Source organism: Salvelinus namaycush, chromosome 25 (genome assembly GCF_016432855.1).
Source record: "Salvelinus namaycush isolate Seneca chromosome 25, SaNama_1.0, whole genome shotgun sequence".
Classification (NCBI taxonomy): Eukaryota; Metazoa; Chordata; class Actinopteri; order Salmoniformes; family Salmonidae; genus Salvelinus; species Salvelinus namaycush.
In genome coordinates this window covers 11,313,469-11,338,535 of record NC_052331.1, presented here as the reverse complement: position 1 = coordinate 11,338,535, position 25,067 = coordinate 11,313,469, and the positions used below count along the sequence as shown (strand labels likewise).

The 25,067-nt window shown below is 45.1% G+C and overlaps 1 protein-coding gene across 2 annotated transcripts; it reads right to left on the bottom strand.

Annotated features, from left to right (window-relative positions):
- Positions 1-497: 497 nt before the first annotated feature.
- Positions 498-22,287, bottom strand: LOC120020238 (SUN domain-containing ossification factor-like). Of its 2 annotated transcripts, XM_038963769.1 has the most exons (22): positions 22,005-22,287; positions 11,346-11,460; positions 11,034-11,198; positions 10,402-10,724; positions 10,105-10,246; positions 9,815-9,932; positions 9,607-9,731; positions 9,443-9,510; positions 8,992-9,099; positions 8,418-8,523; positions 7,901-7,921; positions 7,380-7,435; positions 5,399-5,493; positions 5,036-5,101; positions 4,701-4,842; positions 3,057-4,451; positions 2,821-2,908; positions 2,471-2,575; positions 2,059-2,219; positions 1,752-1,843; positions 1,494-1,549; positions 498-1,331 (listed from the first exon to the last, which is right to left on the bottom strand). In XM_038963769.1, the coding sequence occupies exons 1-22, from the start codon at positions 22,067-22,069 to the stop codon at positions 885-887; spliced, it is 4,059 nt and encodes a 1,352-aa protein (XP_038819697.1). In that variant the 5' UTR covers positions 22,070-22,287; the 3' UTR covers positions 498-884. The 2 variants fall into 2 exon arrangements, with proteins under 2 accessions (XP_038819697.1, XP_038819698.1); XM_038963770.1 differs by lacking the exon at positions 7,901-7,921 and having other exon boundaries at positions 10,402-10,745.
- Between the last annotated feature and the right edge of the window lie 2,780 nt (positions 22,288-25,067).

Below are 25,067 nucleotides of genomic sequence, written 5' to 3'. Positions count from 1 at the left end.
GCTGTCATCAAGGCAAAGGGTGGCTATTTTGAAGAATCTCAAATATATTTTGATTACTACATGATTCCATGTGTTATTTCATAGTTTTGATGTCTTCACTATTATTCTAGAATGTAGAAAACAGTAAAAATATAGAAAAACCCTTGAAAGGTAGGTGTCCAAACTTTTGACTGGTACTGCATGTGACCAATAGATGCATATCTGTATTCCTAGTCATGTGAAATCCATTGGAGCCTAATGAATTGATTGAAATTGACTGATTTCCTTATATGAATTGTAACTCAGAAATCTTTGTTGCATGCTGCGTTTATATTCTTGTTCCGTGTAGGCGGTCTTGCATCCCTGTGTACTGTAAAAGCGGCAGCTGGGCTGGTAAAAGCATAACAGTTGTAAAAGGTTTCAACTTCAGAGAATGAGAATCGATCTGGATACAGTACAGGAAGACACTACTGTTTCTGTCTAGACCGGCCACTCCCCAGTAAAAGCATCTTCAAAACTCTTTTTTAAATTTTTATATTCCTTTAGCCCATTATTGACATTGGCTATTATTTGCAGGTTTGATTGTTACATAGCGCAGCTGTAGGGTTGACAGTATTTACAAAAAAAATTAACATTTTGAAGGACAGATGGAAAATATATTTTTTTCTTCCATTGGTCAAAGCAAGAAAGAAACATCAAAGCCCGACAAAGGTTCAAAAGAGAACATGGACAGAACATAACATACTGGTTGGGAGGTGGACGAAGAGGGATTGTCTGATTCCTAGCCTAAAGCTTCCTGTGTATACAGGGATAACAACGTCCCTCCTTTCAGGGGGCGACTGTTCCAGAGTCTGTTTACAGGAGGAGCAGACAGGAGGAGAGTTTAGTCTCGGTCCGACAGGAGCTCAGAGCGCCGTCACTCCCAGCATCCCTGCAGACAGCTCCTTCCCCCCCATGAGGTCCTGCAGGGTGGGGGTTATGGGTGTTGCATCTCTCTGCGGGGCCTGCAGGAGATCCTCCACAACCACGCACCCAGGCTTGGAGCGATGCCGCTTGAACGCCTGCTTCTCTGCCCTGCTCCTGGGCGGGGGCAGGCCGTCACAGAGGCGAGTGCAGGAGGTGGCGGCAAGGCCGCATAAGGAGGGCTCGTCCGACTGGGAGGAGCTCTCTGAACTGCCCCCGGAAGGGGGGTCCATGAAGGCGTGGTGGCTGAGACGCCCCATGCGGGGTGTAGGGTCTGTGGTGCCACCAGGGGAGCCGCCGTTACATACGGGTGCTCCGTGAGCAAGCAGAGGAGCGCAGAGTACAGTGCATTTCAAGGTTTCCACGGTCTTCATCTTACTCCGTTTCTTCTGCAGAGGGAGAAGGGTTGGGGACAGAGGGTGGAAAGATTGAGGAGCGGAAGATTTGACTTGTCGAGGTTGGCGATGAGAGATCATGTTCATAAGACAGTTATACTCTGAGAGTATGAGAGAGAGACGTTCCTTGAGATAGGGACACTATTCCATCCGTACCTTTTTATTAGCTGGTAGAAAACTCAGTGGTTCAACAGTGCGCGGTGACTCTGGACCTGCGAGCACAAGGAGGAAACCAAGTAAATTACTTTTTGGTTTTTTACTGTTGAAACAATATTATGAATCAGCAAAACAAAAACTATCATAAATATAAATGACAAAGATCAAGATCCAAAGTCAAGTTATATTTATATTCATCAGCAACAAAGAAATCACAAGGGAGTACACTACACATAACATAGTCATAGGTAAACTTGCCTTCAGTGGTGGGTAACTGGAAGGAGCCCGAGTGCAGGAGAGGATATGACATTCCTCTCTTCAAGCTCATGTCTTCATATTCCCAGAAACGCCTGAGAGGAACAGATGTGTTCGTTCGATTAGGACAAGACTTAAACACAGTATCCGGATGACACAATGTGCGTCTCAACAATATTGTGCAGGCGAGTGTGTGGTGTCCCTTGGATGGGATAACTCCCATTCAAGGGTACCTTTGTAAGGACTTCATAACACGTTCGTAAGCAGTACATAAGCACAACCAATGGTGTTCCACCCCTAGTGTAGATACCTCTCTGGGCAGCAGTAGCTATAGCTCTTGGGTATAGGAGGCTCTGGGTCTGTAGAGGGAGGCTCAATGGCAGACATGCGACTGTGCTGGACACACAGCAGCAACCCCAGGAACAAACACAACACCAGGCACAGCAGGAGGTAACTCTGCCTTTCAGACACCTACAACATAGGCAGAGCAAAACTAACACACAGTGCAGCAAAGTGGTGTGGGTTGGTAAAGACTTTAAAGAAATATACAATTCATTCACTGCTGCATTCCAGGTTTGGGACCAATTCCATGTCAATTCAGGAGGCCAAACTTCCTTGTTCAAAAGCAATGAATAGGACTTGTTTACTTACCGAATTGACTGACATGAAATTGACCCCAACCCTGCTGCATTCAATAGGCTAGGTAGGTATGCAGTATCTACCTGGCTCTGCAGCTGACTGACTCCGACAGACAGGTTGAGAACCAGCTGTGTGATGTCCTCCAGCTGGCCCTGCAACGACTGGATGGACTCCGTCTGTCTCTGGTCCTATAGGGATCCAGGAAACTAATGAGCTGGCCAATCACAAACACTCCCACAAGCCACATTCCCATACATTGCCAATCACAGCTTGATTTTTGATTGATTAACATCCAACCAGAGCCTTTCACACGACAGCCTTGACATTCTCATTATTCAAAAGGCCAAAACGGTGCGAGATTCCATCTTAAGATGGGCTACGTAGTATGTAACACTCTACACAAACACATTGAAGGTGGCCCTCCACTCCCCACCTGCTCCTCTGCTATCCTGGATGTGTTCTGCAGTTTGATGATGGTTTGGTTGAAAGCCCTCTGCATCTCTTCCATCTGCCTTCGGTACCTTCAATTCAAAGACAAACATCACCATCTAAACCTTCAACGGACTGACTGTGTTCAAATGGAATTGAAAGCACTGGTCATTTCAACAGCATTTCACTTTGACATTGGACATTTTAACGAAGGCTGACTGGATGATGTACAATGCTTACCTCTGACTGAGCTGCTCCAGGTAGCGTCCGCTCAGCGACATGTTCATCTCCAGGGCCTTGATGCGGTTGTTGAGCCTCATGAACACAGACTCCTTCTGGCTGGTGGAGCCGTGCATCGGGTTCCCGTTCGCCTGTTCCGTGGGTTTGTGGAGCTCTGCGTAGAAGTCTGAGGAGGAAGGAGAGGGGGAGGGTGGGGGAAGCAGCTGCTGCCCGTTGCCATGGGGCGACGAGGTGAAGAGGATGTCCTCCACAAGCTCTGCTTCCCCCTTGGTTTCCGTTGCGACAGCCTGGCCACGTGAGGGGGGTTCTGTCATAACCACGACAGGGACAGAGCGGGACTCCCCAGGAGTAGTGTTGCCACTGCCAGCAGCACTCTCTGGTTCAGCTGTGGGGGCGGGAGGCTGCTGCTGCTCTGTGGGGGTGGAGACAGTGGGGAGGGGATGGGGATCGGCCACATGTGGGGGGTGGATGACCGGGATGTCTTGTTTGGCAGGCTGGACGTCCAGACAGGGCCTCTCTACAGGGGCTCTCCAACTCTGCTCTAGGGGGCCACTGGGGCTGGAGGTGGTGACAGTGGGAAAAGGCTGCCTGTTCTCCTCCTGCTGCACCTCCCGGTTCTTCTCTGCCCCAGTGGCGGGCTGCTTCTGCCCAGGCAGGTCTCTCGAGGCCTGGTGTGGAGGCTCCACGGTAGGGGTGGGCCTAGTGGCAGAGCTGGCGGTGTCGGTGGAACTGGGTCTGGGCAGGGTGGAGCTCTGGCTGGGCTCCAGGTGGGGCAGCTCAGTGCTGGGCTCTCTCTCTCCCACTGCCTCTGTCTCAACCCATGGAAGGTGTGGTGGGGCTTCAGTGGGACTTGCTCCCCTCTCCCCAAGGGCAGAGCTGGCTTCTCTCTCCTGAGGCTGTTCCCCAAGAGTGTGGGGCTGCTGTGGGGTCTGAGTGGCCGTGGGGGAGATGGTGAGCTGTTGTGACGGGGTGGTGGTGGTTCCTGGGTCTGGGGGTGCCTCTGGCTCCCTCTCCTGGCTGGTGCAGGTCCTTTGAACGGAACACTGGTGGAGGAGGTACTCCTGGAAGGAGGCGGAGCAGGAGCAAGAATAGGAGGAAGACAGGCCGCAGTAGTCAAGGCTTTCTTGCTGTCGGAGGCCAGGGCAATGGTGCACCTCTCTGTCCCTCCCTTCCTCTTCCGTCTCCTCCTCTTCCTCCTCCTCCAGCATAGTAACTATGAACTGGACCTCCTCCTCCTCTATAGGAGTCACAATCGTCTCCTCCCCAGTTAGATTCTCTAGTTTGGGTTCCTCTGTGACAGGGGGTTCTGCAGTAGGGGGCTCTGGTGTGGGATCCTCTGTGGTAGTGACAGGGTGTTCTGGTACCTCAGACTGTTCCACGCCTACAGTGTCAGGCCTGGAACAGAGAGACGGGGGCATGAGCTACTACAGCGGCAAAATAACATTATTATGCACATCCAAGCACAGTACATGCTAGGCAGAAACTCGACGGAGTCTTACTAATGACAAAGTTCTCTCTAATTTATCCTGGTAAATGTCATTGCTTCAAAAAAAAACGTTTTAAATGACAAGATGTGTGAGATCATTGTAAATGTAGATAAAGTAAAAGACTAGGCTAAGAAGTGAATGGTTGGCTGGTACTTACACAGGGCTGACGGTGGAGGTGGTGTCGGGGTCAGATGATTTACTGGCAGTCATGTTCACTGCCTGGCCTGAGAAGTTCCCTTCCCCTGGTCCTCCTCCCAGCACATTGACTTTAATGTTGTTCACCATGTTCAGAATGACATCTGGAACAACAGGGCAGCCCGTTAGAGAATACTTATCCCAGTCACTGAATCCATCTCCACATTGGCTTCGCAAAAGGAGAGCGACTCAAGTATGACACAGCACATTCTTTCAATATTGATATGCAGTTTGATACCATATTTGTGTGACTGGTGTAACAGGATATTTAGCTGGCTGTACGTGTCGGTAACTCACCCTTGGCTGATCCTATGAGGTCATTTGACGCCTCGTCCTCTACAGGAACATATCCAGGAGGATAATCTGAGGGTCACACAGCAGAGCGATAACACTACACTTACCAACATCAGTCACCCAAACAGTTCAAAGGTGAGAGGTAACATGTACATATAAAACCTGCAGTAGAGTCGCTTCAGGACTTCAGACGTAAACATTATATTACATCAGGTCTCCTCATGAAAGTGAAAATGTTGTTGTGTACATGTACCAACATATAAAATGACCATTGGTTAATGTGTCATATCTTATACAGCATTCACTGTCCTGGTGATTGTGATATGACAGGTATTCAAGCTACTGTAGAAGAGGCTCTCCTCTCACCGAGGTGGTCATCCTGGTCGCCATCCTGGTCTTCCGGTCTGTCCAGGGGGTCAGCGATCTCCTCGTACTCCTCCACCATACTCGTTCCAAACACCCTTCAACAGAGCGGAGAGAAACCGCTCTAAGCCATCTCACATAGTTGTGTTTTTGAATGAGATTGAGGATTGCCAAAGAATGGCCTACATTGACTGGTGGCCATATTGGTGAAGAGCTGTTATACCTTCTAGGAGCCACTAGAGGGAAGACAGAGATAGCCAGTAGCCCAGTAATAACACACCAAGTAGGTCGAATAATAGTTAAGGTTATTATAAGAATCCTAAAGGAAAAGGTTTCAACTAGGATATCTACTATCCAACTGGGACTTGAAAATACTACAAATCCCACAGTACTTACTATGACTGTGATATGTGGTTGTCTCACCTAGCTACTTTAAGATGAATGCACTAACTGTAAGTCGTTCTGAATAAAATGTAGTCATTATCAAGGCTGTATGCGTGGTTGAGTCTTTGGTCCCTTACAATAATGACCCCCTATGGTCCCTAGTGATTGGATTTGGTACGTTATTTTCCAGTTTCCTTAAAAAAAAAAAGATATAAACTGACTAACAGAAATGGAATAATGTGTCCCTGAACAAAGGGGGGGGGGTCAAAATAAAAACTAACAGTCAGTATCTGGTGTGGCCACCAGCTGCATTAAGTACTGCAGTGCATCTCCTCATGGACTGGATCAGATTTGCCAGTTCTTGCTGTGAGATGTTACCCCACTCTTCCACCAAGGCGCTTCCACCAATTAATGAACATACACCTGTGGAACGGTCGTTAAGACACTAACAGCTTACAGACGGTAGGCAATTAAGGTCACAGTTATGAAAACTTAGAACACTAAAGAGGCCTTTCTCCTGACTCTGAAAGACACCAAAAGAAAGTTTCCCAGAGTCCCTGCTCATCTGCGTGAACGTGCATTAGGCATGCTGCAAGGAGGCATGAGGACGGCAGATGTGGCCAGGGCAATAAATTGCAATGTCCGTACTGTGAGACGCCTAAGACAGCGCTACAGGGAGACAGGACGGACAGCTGATTGTCCTCACAGTGGTAGACCTTGTGTAACAAGCTACCTTGCTACCTTGTGTAGCAAGTTCCCGGACATTTCTTGGGAGAATGGCCCTAGCAGTCACCCTCCGATCCAACAGGTCCCAGACGTGCTCAATGGGATTGAGATCCAGGCTCTTCGCTGGCCATGGCAGAACACTGACATTCCTGTCTTGCAGGAAATCACTCACAGAACGAGCAGTATGGCTGGTGGCATTGTCATGCTGGAGGATCATGTCCACCTCCAAATCGATCCCGCACCAGAGTACAGGCCTCGGTGTAACGTTCATTCCTTCGACAATAAACGCGAATCCGACCATCACCCCTGGTGAGACAAAACCGCGACTCGTCAGTGAAGAGCATTTTTTGCCAGTCCTGTCTTGTCCAGCGACGGTGGGTTTGTGCCCATAGGCAACGTTGTTGCCGGTGAGGACCTGCCTTACAACAGGCCTACAAGCCCTCAGTCCAGCCTATTGTGGACAGTCTGAGCACTGATGGAGGGATTGTGCGTTCCTGGTGTAACTCGGGCAGTTGTTGTTGCCATCTTGTACCTGTCCCGAAGGTGTGATGTTCGGATGTACCGATCCTGTGCAGGTGTTGTTGACTAGCAGTCCCAGATGCAACAGTCCTCTCGGCTCAGCCTTACCAACTGGTTTAGGAGGGGCGACTAGGGGCACATTTTTACCACTCCTACTCTATTACATAACCCCCCCACACACACTATCTTCAGTTTGCTGGTAATCCATTGGCAAACATTACTGTACAATACCTGTGGATTCGGTAAATGTATGCTTTTTACAGCTCGCTATATGTTTTCTTTATATTAGCTGCGATTTTCCCAATTACATTCTAAAATGTTCCATTAATTCAGTGTTTTTCTATTCATTGCCTACCTTACGAGACTGAGAGGGCAGAAGTGTTCAGATCCATGGTGAGAGACCAGCTCCACCTGCGATGAAACACAGACATAATTTATATCCAGGAAACAGGCATCAGCGCATGGTGGGATTTGGCCGGTGGCCAAATTCTCATTGAACTCGTGGGACAAATAGAAATCGTGGGACAAATAGAAGTACGTTGTTAACGTTGATGCTTTTCTGGGTGACCAGCGACAAGCTAGCACGCTTTGAAGCTGTGATCAAACATCCTTGCCCTAAAGAATGGGTTTCTCTACAGTAATAATGATTTGGAATTCTCATGAGTGACATGACTAGATGAATGATAATATTTACAAATATATTTTGATTGGCTTGGTCCAGATTGTATAGATTCTGTGCTACCTGGCCTGCAGTAAGCTAGGGCTGATCAGCTAGCAAGCATCTCCTCCTGTTAGCATTGTGACTAAACATTCCCTCCACTCCTATCTACATGCTCCTCCACAGACCGACCACCTCTAAGAGAGAAATGGGCTAACCTTTATGTACTTGGTGAACATCTGAAGCAGGAGAAACAAGAGAAGAGAAACAAATAATTACAAGAAGAAACATGCACACATGCATTTAAAACAGGACCGAGTGTATGAACGCTGGTTCCTGCTCCAGTCCTGAGACTGTGAGATAATGTCTAGATGCTTTTTATAGTGGAGATCAAGTTTATAAATTGCCTGGCTGGGCTGATGAGACAGTGGGTTGCGTAGTCAGATGGAACAGATTAAGAAGGCATTTTAACGTCATAGATTTGGCCGGTGGTAACTTGTGGAATAGACACCGGCTGGAAAGCCGTTGTATAATTGTAAACTATTACTCTAGAATGAAAGGACCAGCATACATACACAGGCCTGCAGGATTTGAGTAAAGTGGGGGATACTCTAGTATTGATTATCTTTTCTTTTAATTTTAATAAGAAGTCCCATTCAGAGTACCTCTTTCCCCCCCAAAAACCTGAAAGAGTAGAGTGGGAGTAGAGAAGGAACAGGAGGACGCCATACACACCTTGACATATTTGGTATACAGATGCTCATCCAGAGGGAAACTCTGAACAGTGCGCTCGTCCCGAGCATGAAAAGTTCCCCGCTTCACCCACTTGTTGGTTGGGTACCTGACGGAGCATCATCCAACATCATTCAACCTACTGATCTATCCTTAGTGCAGTAGTAGTGACTGTTTCTGTTTGTAGCATTTAGGATGTTCAGTATCAAAATGACAGATTAAAAGATATCAAAATGAGACATTCCTATTGGGGTTGTGTTCATTAGGCACCAAAAATAAGAAAACTGACAAATACAGGGAGAATATCTGGTAAAAAAAAAAAACAGCACTCATTTTCGTTTCAGTTTCTAAACGGTTTAAAATGTAATTGTTTTGTTGTTGAAACGGAGGAGAGGAGCCGTGGTAAAAAAAATGGAGGAACATATTCTGCTGTTCTATCGCTTGTGCAATGATGTCCGAGGGGGGGAAGTGTTCGTTATTTGCAGTAACTTCTTTGTTGTTGTAATATCCCAAACGGACGTGGCAGTTTCACCAATTTAAGGACACCAGCTTTAAATGAACATGATGCAGGTCAAACCTGTCACTGATGGAGACCAGGAAGTCTTTGGGTGTGGAAGAGAAGAGCTCAAAGTTAGCGATGTCCAACTGCTTCACCTGGATGGGATCACACAGCTCGATGATGAACCTGAAGAAGAAAGAAAGAAAGAAAGAAAGAAAGAAAGAAAGAAAGAAAGAAAGAAAGAAAGAAAGGAGAAAGAAAAAGAGAGAAAAGATGAAAAAAAGAGAGAAAGAATGAGAGAAAGAAAAGAGAGAAAGAAAGAAAGAAAGAGAGAGGATGTTGAGGGATGAGGATACAGTAGGTGGTGAGTGGAGTAGTGGATGTTGTTCTACCTGTGGTTATAAAGGGAAAAAGCAACAGGGAGGTTTTACAGGAAGTATAAGGATAAGGACAGAAGACATTTTTGAGAGACAGAAACACATGAACTCTTAGAGCAGCAACACACAGGGATCTAGACACACACACTCACCAGATCTTGTTGCTGCAGGGATTTAACATGTAATGATCCATGCTCTCCATTAATATGGCTGAAGTGCTCTGAGAAACAAAGATCCTTCCATCAAAATCTGCAAAGCTAGACATAAAAATCTATATATTAGATAGGTTTGGAGGGTGACAGTTTGAAATAGATACCTTAGCCTCTGGGTTAGAACCCAGGATCTTTGCCCCACACTCCACCGATGCATAGTTGTTGAAGTTCTTCTGCACCTTCTTTACAGCGTGGGAGCCGCCGTTGGTGGAGGTATGAGTGGCCTGAGCTATGAAGAGAGATAGACTTTTAAATCAAAACCAGTAATTGATTTGAGTGACTGAGACGGGCCAGGAACACCATCTATCTTACTCTTCTCTGTCTCCACCTCCATCATTTTCTTCTTCCACTCGTCAAAGGTGGGGTTGTCCTCCGGATCCTTGGTTGCCACGCTGGGATCTGTCTCTGTGGCGATGTGTGAGATCAAACCCTAAGAATAGCAGTCAACAGACAAGCATCAGACCTGGGTCAAATACATACTGTCTGTGTGTCAAATACTTTCATTTGAGTTCGGGATGATTAAACTCGGAGGTTGTTACTTTTGGAACTATCAGCATCAGAAAACGTTATTGCCGTGCAACAAAATGTTGGTGTTTCTCTACCGGTTCTTTGAGCATGTGGGAGGCGTTGGCCACCTGAGCCAGCCCCACTGAGGCCTGACCTGCCTGGGCCGGAGGGGGGTCTATGTCAGTCTTGGTGCCCTTTCCCAGGGCATTGGATGTGTTCTCCAGGACAACAGGAAGACTACATAGGGGGACAATAGAAAGAGAGCCTACATTCAAAAAATGGGTTCGAACCTGAGCACCACTTAACCTGCTGATTTAAGCCTAGCCATTAGCTCTCTGGGTTCAGTCCTCTAGTAAGGCTACTAACCACAGGAGCACCTCCGTTACACTGACCTGGTGAGGGTGCCGTCAAAGGGGTTGGTTTCTCCAGCTTCACAGTCGGCTATGGCCAGATCAGCATCACTGGATTCTGACAAAGGGACATCAGACACAATTTCCTCTGGTACACTAGAGGATGAGCTAGGGGTGCTGGAGGGGTCTTCGGGGATGGGGTTGAGGGCAGGGGCAGATGGTGGAGGGGAGAGGTCAGAGGCGGGGGTTGGATTCTGCTCTTGTGTGACAACGGCCTCTGGAGGTGGCTGCTCAGCCTCTGGCCAGACCTCTGGCCGTGCTGCCTCTTGCTCCTTCTCTGCTACAGAATCCTCCAGGTCCAACGTCTGGGAAACATCATCACGGCACTAAAACACCGAACTTAGTATTGATGGCCCTCGACAACCACCCACCAGCCTGAGCCATACGTGCTGTATAACCTTTAACGCTAAAAAGATTTCAGGAACAATCAAAATGTCTGATCAATAGGTCACTAAAGAGAGAGAAAGACATCTGCTTCACATCTAGTAAGCAAGCCAGGGTGGAGTAGTTTTTCAGGCCTAGTCGTTAGGATTCATCATTGCAGTACCGTGTGGACCCCAGGAGCAGTAGGTTGTAACAGTTAAATGGGGGATCTAAATAAACCAAACGAATACCTTGACATGCTCCTTGTCCTCCACCTCTGTGCCTGGAGTCTCCGCCTCCTCCCCTGCTAGGCCCTGCTGCTGTGTCTCCACCTCCTCTCCCTCTGGCAGCACCTCCTCTTCAGATAGGTACTGGGCATACTGGGACCCCCAGCCCTCCTCTACCTGAACAACACCCTAACAGACGGGACAGGAAGGAAACTTTCGTTGCTGTTTGATCCAACATTAAAAGAAACGTGTGGCAACAGAAAAGTTGCTTATATTAGGTATGTAGAAAGAAAATTAAAACATCTTATGGTCCAACAGGTGGGGCAGGTTATGTACCCTGTGATGGGACTTGTCGCCTGGGTCTTCCTCTCCACTGCTGTCCTGAGCAGGTGCAGGCATGCTCTGAGCCTCTGGGGGCTGCTCTGCGCAGCCAACATATTTAGTTGGGTGCCTGGGGAAAACACAGGAGAAGACATCAGTGTTATTGTTTTGGGCAAGGGGAGTAGAGTTAGGAGAGACGAGAGTAATGGGAAAAGTGAAATTGGAATTTCAGCTTACTTCCCGAATCGGCTTCATTTAGATTAAATTGACCCCGATTCCTGTTAAGATGTGGCAATATCCTGTAACCTAGCGTCACTATGTTTACTATACCAACAAGGACAAGCCGTAATCAGAAGGAAAACAACTTGATTTCAAAGAATCCATGAATGAGTCATGAGCAATCAGAGGGGGCTGCTTCCCAGCAGTCAGAGCTGAGAGAGGTGATATGGGAATGACCAGGTGGCTGACACTACGAGAGAGACACATTTTATCTTATCACTGTGGGGGGCTGGCCAGGCTGGAGGTCAAAGTCAAAACCTAAAGCCATGTGGCTGCACAGAGAAAATGACAACTGCATGCCGTCTGTTGACAGTCTGACGGTGTGACAGGGAAATGGACAAGTCAATGTCACAGCTGTCCTGTTCATCCTGGCATGGGACAACAGAGATCTCCGGTCAGTCATAACAAGGCTTTAAATAGTTCCACTAACAACAATGTCAAATTCCTACTAGGGACAAAGGTCCTTGTCTTGAGCTCCAGTGTCAAAATACTTCAACACAAACTTGGCCTTGTCAACAGCAAGTCTATTGTCTAGTAGTGAGGTTTATAGGGTAAGTTATCTACTCTGCTTGGCCACTGGAGTCTGGTAAGACACAAATACTGTAAGCTGTACAGTGTTTGTTTACCTTTTAATTCATAGCCAACAGTCTTAATGTAACCCCTGAGAAGCCATGCTGATTTTAAGGCACTAGACAATGAATAACGTATCAGAGTGTGTGGCCATTTTAACAACAGAATGAATTGTGGAAGGACATGTACTCCCGAGCATCTGCTGACCAACTGGCAAGTGTCTTCACTGACATTTTCAACCTGTCCCTGGCCGAGTCTGTAATACCAACATGTTTCAAGCAGACCACCATAGTCTCTGTGCCCAAGAACACTAAGGTAACCTGCCTAAATGACTACCGACCCATAGGACTCACGTCTGTAGCCATGAAGTGCTTTGAAAAGCTGGTCATGGCTAACATCAACACCATCATCCCAGAAACCCTAGACGCACTCCAATTTGCATACCACCCCAACAGATCCACAGATGATGCAATCTCTATTGCACTCCACACTGCCCTTTCCCACCTGGACAAAAGGAACACCTACGTGAGAATGCTGTTCATTGACTACAACTCAGCGTACAACACCATAATGCCCTCAAAGCTCATCAATAAGCTACGCTGGGAATAAACACCTCCCTCTGCAACTGGATCCTAGACTTACTGATGGGCCTCCCCCAGGTGGTAAGGGTAGGTAACAACACATCCGCCACCCTAATCCTGAACACAGGGGCCCCTAAGGGGTGCATGCTTTGTCCCCTCCTGTACTCCCTGTTCACCCATGACCGCATTGCCAAGCACAACTCCAACACCATCATTAAGTTTGCCGACCACACAACGGTGGTAGGCCTGATCACCGACAAAGATGAGACAGCCTATAAGGAGATCAGAGACCTGGCAGTGTGGTGCCATGACAATAACCTCTTCCTCAACGTGATCAAGATAGAGGATATGATCGTGGACTACAGGAGAAAGAGGGCCGAGCATGCCCCCATTCTCATCGATGGAGCTGTAGTGGGGCAGGTTGAGAGCTTCAAGTTCCTTGGTGTCCACATCACCAACAAACTATCATGGTCCAAACACACCAAGACAGTCGTGAAGAGGGCACGACAAAGCCTATTCCCCCTCAGGAGACTGAAAAGATTTGGCATGGGTCCTCAGATCCTCAAAAAGTTATACAGCTGCACCATCGAGAGCATCCTGACTGGCTGAGTCACCGCCTGGTATGGCAACTGCTCGGACTGCGACCGCAAGGCGCTACAGAAGGCTACAGAACCCCCCCCCCCCCCCCCCCCCCCCACCACACACACTTTTTTCTACGCTGCTGCTACTCGCTGTTTATTATCTATGCATAGTCACTTTACCACTACCTACATGTACATATTACCTCAATTACCTCGACTAACCTGTTCCCCCACACATTGACTCGGTTCCGGCACCCCCAGTATATAGCCTCGTTATTGTTATTTTGTTGCTCTTTTATAAAAAAAAATTACATTCATTTATTTAGTAAATATTGTATTATCTTAAACTGCATTGTTGGTTAAGGGCTTGTAAGTAAGCATTTCACGGTAAGGTTTACACCTGTTGTATTCGGCGCATGTGACAAATAGATTTTGATTTAGGCAGTAGAAAGAAACAATGACAGTAAAGCAAAAGTAGGCCTACTTGCCAAATATAGTAAAATGTCATCAAAACCATTAGCCAAGACTACATCCCTACACGTCTGAGGAATTTCAATGATGAGTCAAGTTCAAATAGGCTAAACTATTATCTGTCACATCACCTATGCTTCACGGAATCGTGTCTGAACGAGGACATGGTTAATATAAATCTAGCTGGTTTTTCTATGCATCCGCATGACAGAACAACAGTGTCTTGACAACTCAAGGGCGGGGGTGTGTCTCTCTTTGTTAACAACAGATCGTAGGCGATCCCTAATATTAAGGAAGTCTCGAGGTTCTGCTCGCCAGATTGAGAATAGCTCATGATAAGCTGTAGACCATACTACACTACACTATACTACACTGAACAAAAATATAAACGCAACACGTAAAGTGTTGGTCCCATATTTCATGAGCTGAAATAGAAGATCCTAGAAATTTTCCATACGCATAAAAAGCTTATTTCTCTCAAATGCTGTGTACAAATTTGTTTACAGCCCTGGTATTGAGCATTTCTCCTTTGCCAAGATATGCCTCAGCTGTCAGGTGGATGGATTATCAAGAAGTTGATTAAATAAACAGCATGATCATTACACAGGTGCACCTTGTGCTGGGGGACAATAAAATACCACTCTAAAATGTGCAGTTTTGTCACACAACACAATGCCACAGATGTCTCAAGTTGAGGGAGTGTGCAATTGGCATGCTGACTGCAGGAATGTCAACCAGAGCTGTTGCCAGATATTTTAATGTTAATTTCTCTACCATAAGCCGCCAACATCGTTTTAGAGAGTTTGGCAGTACGTCCAACCGGCCTCACAACCGCAGACCACGTGTAACCATGCCAGCATAGGACCTCCACATCTGGCTTTTTCACCTGCTGCATCATCTGAGCCCAGCCACCCCGGACAGCTGATTAAAACTGTGGGCTTGCACAACCAAATCATTTTGGCACAAACTGTCAGAAACCGTCTCTGGGAAGCTCATCTGCGTGCTCGTCGTCCTCACTAAGGTCTTGACCTGACTGCAGTTCGGCGTCGTAACAGACTTCAGTGGGCAAATGCTCAACTTCGATGGCCTCTTGCACGCTGGAGAAGTGTGCTCTTCACAGATGAATCCTGGTTTCAACTGTACCGGGCAGACGGCATCGACGTGTGGGTGAGTGGTTTTCTGATTTCAACGTTGTGAACAGAGTTATTATCATGGTGGGGTTATGGTATGGGCAGGCATAAGCTACGGACAACGAACATAATTGTATTTTATCGATGGAAACTTGAATGCACAGAGATACTGTGACGAGATCCTGTCGGGCCATTCATTCGCCGCCAACACCTCACGTTTCAGCATGATAATGCACAGCCCCATGTCGCAAGGATCTGTACACAATTCCTGGAAGAAGAAAATGTTGCAGTTCTTCCATGGCCTGCATACTCACCACACGTCACCCATTGAGCATGTTTGGGATGTTCTAGATCAACATGTACAACTGCATGTTCCAGTTCCCGCCAATATCCAGCAACTTTGCACAGCCATTGAAGACGAGTGGGACACAATCCACAGGCCACAATCAACAGCCTGAATAACTATATGCAAAGGAGATGTGTAGAGCTATGAGGCAAATGGTGGTGACACCAGATACTGACTGGTTCTGATCCATGCCCCTTACTATTTTTAAAGTTATCTGTGACCAACAGATACATATCTGTATTCCCAGTTATGTGAAATCCATAGATTAGGGCCTAATGAATTCATTTCAATTGACGGATTTCCTTACAGTGAGGGAAAAAAGTATTTGATCCCCTGCTGATTTTGTACGTTTGCCCACTGACAAAGAAATGATCAGTCTGTCATTTTAATGGTAGGTTTATTTGAACAGTGAGAGACAGAATAACAACAAAAAAATTCAGAAAAACGCATGTCAAAAATGTTATGAATTGATTTGCATTTTAATGAGGGAAATAAGTATTTGACCCCACTGCAAAACATGACTTAGTACTTGGTGGCAAAACCCTTGTTGGCAATCACAGAGGTCAGACGTTTCTTGTAGTTGGCCACCAGGTTTGCACACATCTCAGGAGGGATTTTGTCCCACTCCTCTTTGCAGATCTTCTTCAAGTCATTAAGGTTTCGAGGCTGACGTTTGGCAACTCGAACCTTCAGCTCCCTCCACAGATTTTCTATGGGATTAAGGTCTGGAGACTGGCTAGGCCACTCCAGGACCTTAATGTGCTTCTTCTTGAGCCACTCCTTTGTTGCCTTGGCCGTGTGTTTTGGGTCATTGTCATGCTGGAATACCCATCCACGACCCATTTTCAATACCCTGGCTTAGGGAAGGAGGTTTTCACCCAAGATTTGACGGTACATGGCCCCGTCCATCGTCCCTTTGATGCGGTGAAGTTGTCCTGTCCCCTTAGCAGAAAAACACCCCCAAAGCATAATGTTTCCACCTCCATGTTTGACGGTGGGGATGGTTTCTTGGGGTCATAGGCAGCATTCCTCCTCCTCCAAACACGGCAAGTTGAGTTGATGCCAAAGAACTCCATTTTGGTCTCATCTGACCACAACACGTTCACCCAGTTGTCCTCTGAATCATTCAGATTTTCATTGGCAAACTTCAGACGGGCATGTATATGTGCTTTCTTGAGCAGGGGGACCTTGCGGGCGCTGCAGGATTTCAGTCCTTCACGGCGTAGTGTGTTACCAATTGTTTTCTTGATGACTATGGTCCCAGCTGCCTTGAGATCATTGACAAGATCCTCCTGTGTAGTTCTGGGCTGATTCCTCACCGTTCTCATGATCATTGCAACTCCACGAGGTGAGATCTTGCATGGAGCCCCAGGCTGAGGGAGATTGACAGTTCTTTTGTGTTTCTTTCATTTGCGAATAATCGCAGAAACTGTTGTCCCCTTCTCACCAAGCTGCTTGGCGATGGTCTTGTAGCCCATTCCAGCCTTGTGTAGGTCTACAATCTTGTCCCTGACATCCTTGGAGAGCTCTTTGGTCTTGGCCATGGTGGAGAGTTTGGAATCTGATTGATTGATTGCTTCTGTGGACAGGTGTCTTTTATACAGGTAACAAGCTGAGATTAGGAGCACTCCCTTTAAGAGTGTGCTCCTAATCTCAGCTCGTTACCTGTATGAAAGACACCTGGGAGCCAGAAATCTTTCTGATTGAGAGGGGCTCAAATACTTATTTCCCTCATTAAAATGCAAATCAATTTATAAAATTTTTGACATGCGTTTTTCTGGATATTTTTGTTGTTATTCTGTCTCTCACTGTTCAAATACACCTACCATTAAAATTATAGACTGATCATTTCTTTGTCAGTGGGTAAACTTACAAAATCAGCAGGGGATCAAATACTTTTTTCCCTCACTGTATATGAAATTGTTGCATGTTGCATTTATATATTTTGGTTCAGTGTATTTACCAGCATATTTTTCGTAGCTATCCATTTACCAACACAAACCGATGCTGGTACTAAGACCGCACTCAACGAGAAATATAGGGCCATAAGCCAACAAGAAAATGTTCATCCAGAGGCAGCGGTCCTAGTGGTTGGTAATTTTTATGCAGAAAAACTGAAATCCTTTTTAACTCATATCTACCAGCAAGTCACCTGTGCAACTAGATAAAATATAGAATAACTCCACACACAGAGACGCATAGACAGCTCACCCTTCATTTGGCAAATCTGACCAGAATTTTATCCTCCTGATTCCTGCTTACAAGCAAAAACTCAAACAGGAAGTACCAGCGACAAGCTCAATTCAGAAGTGGTCCGAGAAAGCGGATGCTAAACTACAGGACTCTTTTGCTAGCACAGACTGGAATACGAAGCATGTCACAAATAAAATTGTATTTGATTTTGCTACACATTCCATCATTTGTTTAACCAGAGGCTCATAAACAATAACTAGTAATGCTGCATACTCCAAGAATGTTCAAATCTCACCTTTACGGTAAAAAAATATATAAATTGCTGAGGTGAGTCACAAGCTCAAGTAAACAGTACAAATATGATAAAAATATGAAATATTTTATATGTTGTATTTCTTATTCAACAAAACTGTATGAATGAGGCTTGAAATGACTTATGCTTTCTAAATAAAGGTTAATCAAATTATAAAATGGCTAACTATAATATTTCACCTTCCTCACAACTGTAAAATACATATTTTTATGTTCAGTGTTACAGAAAATGTGCGTACTTTTAACAGGTCTCTCTTGATCAAAACGTTTGCGGCCATCACTGTGAACGTCTCACACAGCTCTAGCTTGGCTACCTGAACGCGTTAGGAACTTGCCTTTCATGTCTATGACAAACAGAAAGTACTTTTTTTTGTTTAAAATCAATTAATTAATTATTTTAGATTATTGGCTATAAATTGATCTCTGAACAGGGCTTGAAATGATCTTTTGTGGCCACTTATCCTTTAGACAAGTAGGACAGATTTTTTACTTGTCCGCGTGCTCAAGTCACTTATCCCAAAATTCTGGCCCTTCCTTGGACACTGTGCTAACTAACCTCCAAACGAGCTTCAACGCCATACAACACTCTTTCCGTGGCCTCCAACTGCTCTTAAACGCTAGTAAAACCAAATGCATGCTCTTCAACCGATCGCTGCCCGCACCCGCCCGTCCGACTAGCATCACCACCCTGGACGGTTCCGACCTAGAATATGTGGACAACTATAAATACCTAGGTGTCTGGTTAGACTGTAAACTCTCCTTCCAGACTCATATTAAACATCTCCAATCCAAAATCAAATCTAGAATCGGCTTTCTATTTCGCAACAAAGCTTCCTTCACTCACGCCGCCAAATTTACCCTAGTAAAACTGACTATCCTACCGATCCTCGACTTCGGCGATGTCATCTACAAAATAGCTTCCAATACTCTACTCAGCAAACTGGATGCAGTCTATCACAGTGCCATCCATTTTGTTACCAAATCACCTTATACCACCCACCACTGCGACCTGTATGTTCTAGTCGGCTGGCCCTCGCTACATATTCGTCGCCAGACCAACTGGCTCCAGGTCATCTATAAGTCTATGCTAGGTAAAGCTCCGCCTTATCTCAGTTCACTGGTCACGATAACAACACCCACCCGTAGCACACGTTACAGCAGGTATATCTCACTGATCATCCCCAAAGCCAACACCTCATTTGGCCGCCTTTCCTTACAGTTCTCTGCTGCCAGTGACTGGAACGAATTGCAAAAAGTTGGAGACTTTTATTTCCCTCACCAACTTTAAACATCAGCTATCTGAGCAGCTAACCGATCGCTGCAGCTGTACATAGTCCATCTGTAAATAGCCCACCCAATCTACCTACCTCATCCCCATACGGTTTTTATTTTATTTACTTTTCTGCTCTTTTGCACACCAGTATCTCTACTTGCACATCATCATCTGCTCATTTATCACTCCAGTGTTAATCTGCTAAATTGTAATTATTCGCTCCTATGGCCTATTTATTGCCTATCTCCTCATGCATTTTGCACACACTTTTTTTCTACTGTGTCATTGACTTGTTTATTGTGTTATTGGCTTGTTTATTGTTTACTCCATGTGTAACTCTGTGTTGTTGTCTGTGTCACACTGCTTTGCTTTATTTTGGCCAGGTCGCAGTTGTAAATAAGAACTTGTTCTCAACTAGCCTACCTGGTTAAATAAAGGTGAAATAAATATACTTTTTTAAATTTATTTTTTAAAGGTCTAACACCACAGGCCAAAAAGGTGACTGAAAATTGTGTTGTATGATGCAAGGAACCACTTCACAAAATAACACTCATTATCGTCACTGGTATTGACGACGGAAGACTGCTGGTCTCTGATCCCATGTATCACACAGTATATTCTGCCGTTGAGGCCTTGAGAAAGGCACTTAACCCTCCATAAAGTAAAATACTGCACTGACAGGCTACTGTATAAAACACGTGGTCCGTCAACCCTCCATCTGGAGAGCTACTGGGTGTGCAGGCTTTTGATCCAACCCTGCTCAAACGCACCAGAGTCAGCTTATCAAGGTCCTGTTGAGCCACTGATATTTTACAATGTGGTGTGTTCGGGCATGAATGGAGCAAAAGCCTGCACACCCAGTAGCTCTCCTGGAAACTCATGGAGGATGGTTGGCCACCCTGCAACATTACAATCAAATATGTTTTATGTCTTTATAAAATAATTCCCTCATTCAGTGAACCAGGGATCAAATGGCTAAGGTGGGAGAGGTAGCTAACTAAGATGTTTATCTATTTGTAAGGTTAAAATATTCAGTGTTCAGGGGAGATCTTGACAGCATAGGAGTTACTTGTCAATTAGGCTATTCTAAGATTTAAAAAAAAAACTTTGTCAGAATTACATGGCCAGTATTGAATAGCGGAAAATCCTAGCCAATTTTGAGCGCTTGAGAGACGGTTTTATAACCAGAGTATGCAGCATTGGTTTCAACTGAGCACCCGTATCAACTGTGGTTATACACGAGTGCCGGTGGAAAGTTTTTAGGACATTGGACACAATAATGACATTAATACAAGCTAATAGCTAAATAGTTAACTAGCAAGATAGCCAATTCAAAACATAGTGTAGTTTGGCAGGTTATCTAGTTAGTATAATGTATATCATTATTTTATCTACCTCTCTCCCCTCTGGCAAGGCCCACTGGCACACACAGGTGATGCATACACCACGACTTTTCCAGGATTTTCCTTGCTGACCAAAAATTATGCATTGATCTCAAAAACACATCTCACAACTGCATAATTGAAAGACCGCTTGTGCTTGTCAATGCAGGCCTACAATAATTATACTCTGATGCTCTCTGCAGAAATTGGGAGGACACTGATCCAATTCTGATCGGAGTAGCCTAACTATTTCATATTGTGATTTTTGCCCGATTTTTTACTTGCCCCAGGCAAGCAAACAAGTGTTAATGTCGAGCCCTGTCTAAATGTACTACAGAGATGAAACCACTCTCTCCTGCTGAGCTACAATGTAGGAATTCCAGGCATATGCGTTGTTAGTGGCTGTGACGTAAGGTTCAGCCAGGAGTTGATGGACAGTCAGAAGACCGAATGAAATGGCAGGAGGGACATATCAGCTTCAAGTGGTGTCACATTTCACATCCTGCTTCACACAGGCAAAAGAGACAGCCCTGATTCTCACAGACACAGGAGTATATCACTCAATGCAAGCCATTTCAATCTATGTTCTCCACAAATCGATTTATAAGCTAGAATGTCTGTCGGAACCGACTTGTTGACCATGTAACGTACGTAGCGAACGACAGAGCAGCGGAATAATTTAGTGTGAGAAACCAGGCTAGGTTCTTTGACCTTTCCTCGAAAGGTCTTCAGGCTATTTAAATATTTGACTGAGTATGAATGTAGCATTGATGTGTAGTTAAAGTAAACTAGGTGCATTCTTCTCCATAAGCACCTCTGGATGGACCATGTCATCTGTTGTGTCAAAGGATTTACAGCCAGGGGTCAAGACCTAATCTCAGCGAGCCTGCTAGCTGACTGACTAACGTTACGTGGGCTGTAATCCCCTCAAGAGCTGAAAAGTCAAATCCATGACTGTCTTTCACAGAACACACGCCCTCAGGCTCAATACTGGCTGTGCAACAACCCAGCAAAGCAATGGCATACAATGCAGTGCCAGTTTTTTGAGTTGATCTATTTTTAAAAGCTGTCCTATTCAGTATTATATAGGAGTGTTGTTTATTCAACTAACAGTTCCATGTTTGTTGCAATGGTGATGGATGGTGAGGCAGGATGAGGGCGGCATTTGATGGATTGTTGACATACCCCGAATTTGATAGCTAACTAGCTAACGACAACGAAAGCAAAACAATAACACGGAAAAATGAACAGTTGAATTGAGCTAGTTAGGTATAGTAACTGGCAAACTGCATTTGACATCTCAGACGAGTCGACTGAACTAGCTACAGTAGCTGGCTACTGTATAGTATAGAGCTACGTTAACTTACCACTTGGCTAGACAGCGAGTTGCTAGCTACCACTAAAAAACTAGCTAGCAGCAAGCTAGTTAACGTTATGCTTGTTGTAGTTTATTATTTTAGCATCTCTTCGAACGACTTTTGAATAACGTTACTAAGTGATACAAAACATCTTTCTTGATATGAAAGTGAAAGAAAGTACTGTAAGGCTTTACTTACCAACACGGTAAAAACACAAGTAGGCACACTGTCACAACTCGCCACAGTCTCTTTTTCATCATCATCCCGCAGGGACCAACATTCTCGCCGTTTACCTACAAATGTATCAATACTGTCGTTATTCAACAGTTGTATGTTTTAAGTCAACGTAGTAGCTATCTAACTTCTGAATTGACAAGCTACAGATCCGGCATCTAAAATTGCTAGCTAGCTAGTTTCCTAAAAGTGTACTGTGCTGTTGACTGTCAAATCCAGTGGTTGTGTGTACTGTCTGGAGACCTTGCGCACCGCCAACCTGCCCCAGCTGTCATCGTGTCCCCCGCTCTGTCCAATGAAAACGCAGTAAAATCAAAGACAGTACAGTATGAAGATAAGCAGAAACTGCTTCTCTAATAGAAATCTCCGATATAGCTTTTAGTCGATGTCATGGCGACGTTGGCTAGCTAAACTCATGAGCAGACACGTCCAACGGTCACATCTCGCGCCGAACTGCGCATGTGCAAGCCGTCACCTCAAAAGCAGCTTTCGATATAAAGTTGTTTTTGACGAAAATGAAAACGTGTCAGTTTGTCACTTTCACGAGGTTGTAATAATAACATGTTCCGCTACTTAAGATATTGGCTCGAATCCAGGTTGTGCCTTTAGATTTCGAGAAAATTAACAACTAAGAAAGTTTAGTAAGATGGCACAGACAGACATGGCATCTCTGCATCTAGCCCGCAACCGCAAGGCTCTCCAGAGGGTGTTGCAGTCTGCCCAACGCATCACCGAGGGCACGCTGCCTGCCCTCCAGGACACAGGAAGGCCAAAAATATCATCAAGGATATCAACCAACCGAGCCAACTATCAAGCTATCATCCAGAAGGCAGGTCAGTACAGGTGCATCAAAGCTGGGACCGAGAGACTGAGAAACAGCTTCTAGCTCAAGGCCATCGGACTGTTAAATAGCCATCACTAGCCGGCTACCACCGTTACTCAACCCCGCGACTTTAGAGGCTGCTGCCCTATATACATAGACATGGAATCACTGGTCACTTTGGAACACTAGTGCCTTTAATAAGTGTTTACGTACTGCTTTACTCATTTCATATGTATATACTGTATTCTATTCTGCTGTATTTTAGTCAATGCCACCATGACATTGCTTGTCCTAATATTTATATATTTCTTAATTCCATTATTTTACTTTTAGATTGTGTGTATTGTTGTGAATTGTTAGATATTACTGCACTGTTGGAGCTAGGAACAGGATTTGATTTTAATGTTTCACTTCTCTCATTGACTTGTCAATCCCCAAACCCTGGCCTGGTCTGCTTCACAAGCGTTCCCGGAAGTCTCGCGATGTTGCGTCTCTGGGTTTAGAAACTCTGTGGTAAAGTTGAAAGGTTTTCAAAAAGTGAGGTAGCTCTCAAATTCCCAACTATCACACAAATAAGTGTAAAATATTAAATTAAATAAGAAAATATTTTGTTGTTGATGACTGGATATGTGAATGGACTTTTACAGTAAATTGGCAAATGACTCATTGAGTTGGAGCTTTCAAAAACAAATGAGTTGGAGCTTTCAACTGAACCCCCTAAAAATGTCTGAGTTGCTTTCTTTTCTCATTGTCTGTTAGAAAGTATCCCACTTAAGACAATAACCAAATTCTTGTGTGCATATTAATATAATAATGTAATTACAATGACGTAAGACCATAGTCTTCTCTGTGTAGAAATGTACTTCATGACCAGTGGCGATTTTAGCATGTAAATCTTGGTGGGGCTAACAAAAAAATTATAATCTTAGATTAATGCCAGCAAAGCCACGACACAACACTAAACAATACATTAATTGCACTATAACGGTGACAAACTGTGCCCACAACCTGTTAGGGCCTACATAAAGCTCTCCCAACAGCAGAGCTTTATTTTCAGCACCATGTAGTGTGAATCCTTACCACTGCTACACCTGGCTATCAACAGAGTCTTCTCTGGGAGCGAAACAGTTAATTTAGCCTAATTTACTGCCATTAAAAAAACATAGCTGATATGGCTGACTTGCTTTAACAAATGTGGTTTCTACTGTATATTGAGATGTACAACTATGACATAAGGGGATGACGAGCGCATAAGAGGCGCGTAATTTGGATTAAGACATTAATGAGCGAACTAGGACGGACGTAGTCAATATAACTATTTGTTCAGCACTTTTGAAATGTACAGCAACAGAATTCAGAACATGGGCCATTCTTACAGTATTCTCACTGCACACCAAGTCAGAGCCATAGGATAAATAAAGGGGATATAAGCAGACAATGAAAGCTCTTACAATATTCAATGATTACATTTCTCTAAAACAGGCTATAGGATACATGTGCACCACCAAGTCAGAACAGTAGGCTAAATTATGAAGGGGAAAGTGACCAAATTATTAGGGTGAGGCAGATGGGCTACTAAAAGCTTACTACACAACATACACTTAGTATTACTTTCTTAGCTACAGTATGCATATCTCCCTGGCATTTTCCATCATTTATACAAGACATTTTTGGACTCACCTTGTTGTGCTGTGCTCACTTGAACAGGAAGGTGGCGACTTGGAATTCCGAGTTGATTGACCATTCAAAATTATTTTCCCAGTTGGAGCTAGTTTTATCTGAGTTCCCAGTTGTCTTGAACTCAATGAAGTCTGAGATTTCCCAGTTCCGAGTTTCCAGTTGTTTTGAACATGGCAGAAGTCATGCTGGATTGACAGCATGGCCAATGTATTCAATCTTTTCTGGCCCATGGCGTTAACCACTTTTTCGTGATATCCAATTGGTAGTTACGATCTTGTCACACCCCTACAGACTCGGCGAAGATCGAGAGCCACACTGCTTCTTGACACACTGCTCGCTTAACCCGGAAGCCAGCCGCACAAATGTGTTGGAGGAAACACTGTCGAACTGACGGCCGTGAGGTCAGCTTGCAATTGCCCAGCCCGCCACAAGGAGACGCTAGAGCGCGATGAGACAAGGACATCCCGGCCGGCCAAACCCTCCCCTAACCCGGACGATCCTGGGACAATTGTGCACCGCCTCAT

Coding starts and splice junctions, on each gene's coding strand:
- LOC120020238 (XM_038963770.1), bottom strand. CDS start 22,069: ATGATGATGAAAAAGAGACTGTGGCGAGTTGTGACAGTGTGCCTACTT. Junction 4,843..5,035: donor CCTCATAGGATCAGCCAAGG/GTGAGTTACCGA, acceptor CTGTTGTTCCAG/ATGTCATTCTGAACATGGTG. Junction 4,452..4,700: donor ACCTCCACCGTCAGCCCTGT/GTAAGTACCAGC, acceptor TCTCTGTTCCAG/GCCTGACACTGTAGGCGTGG.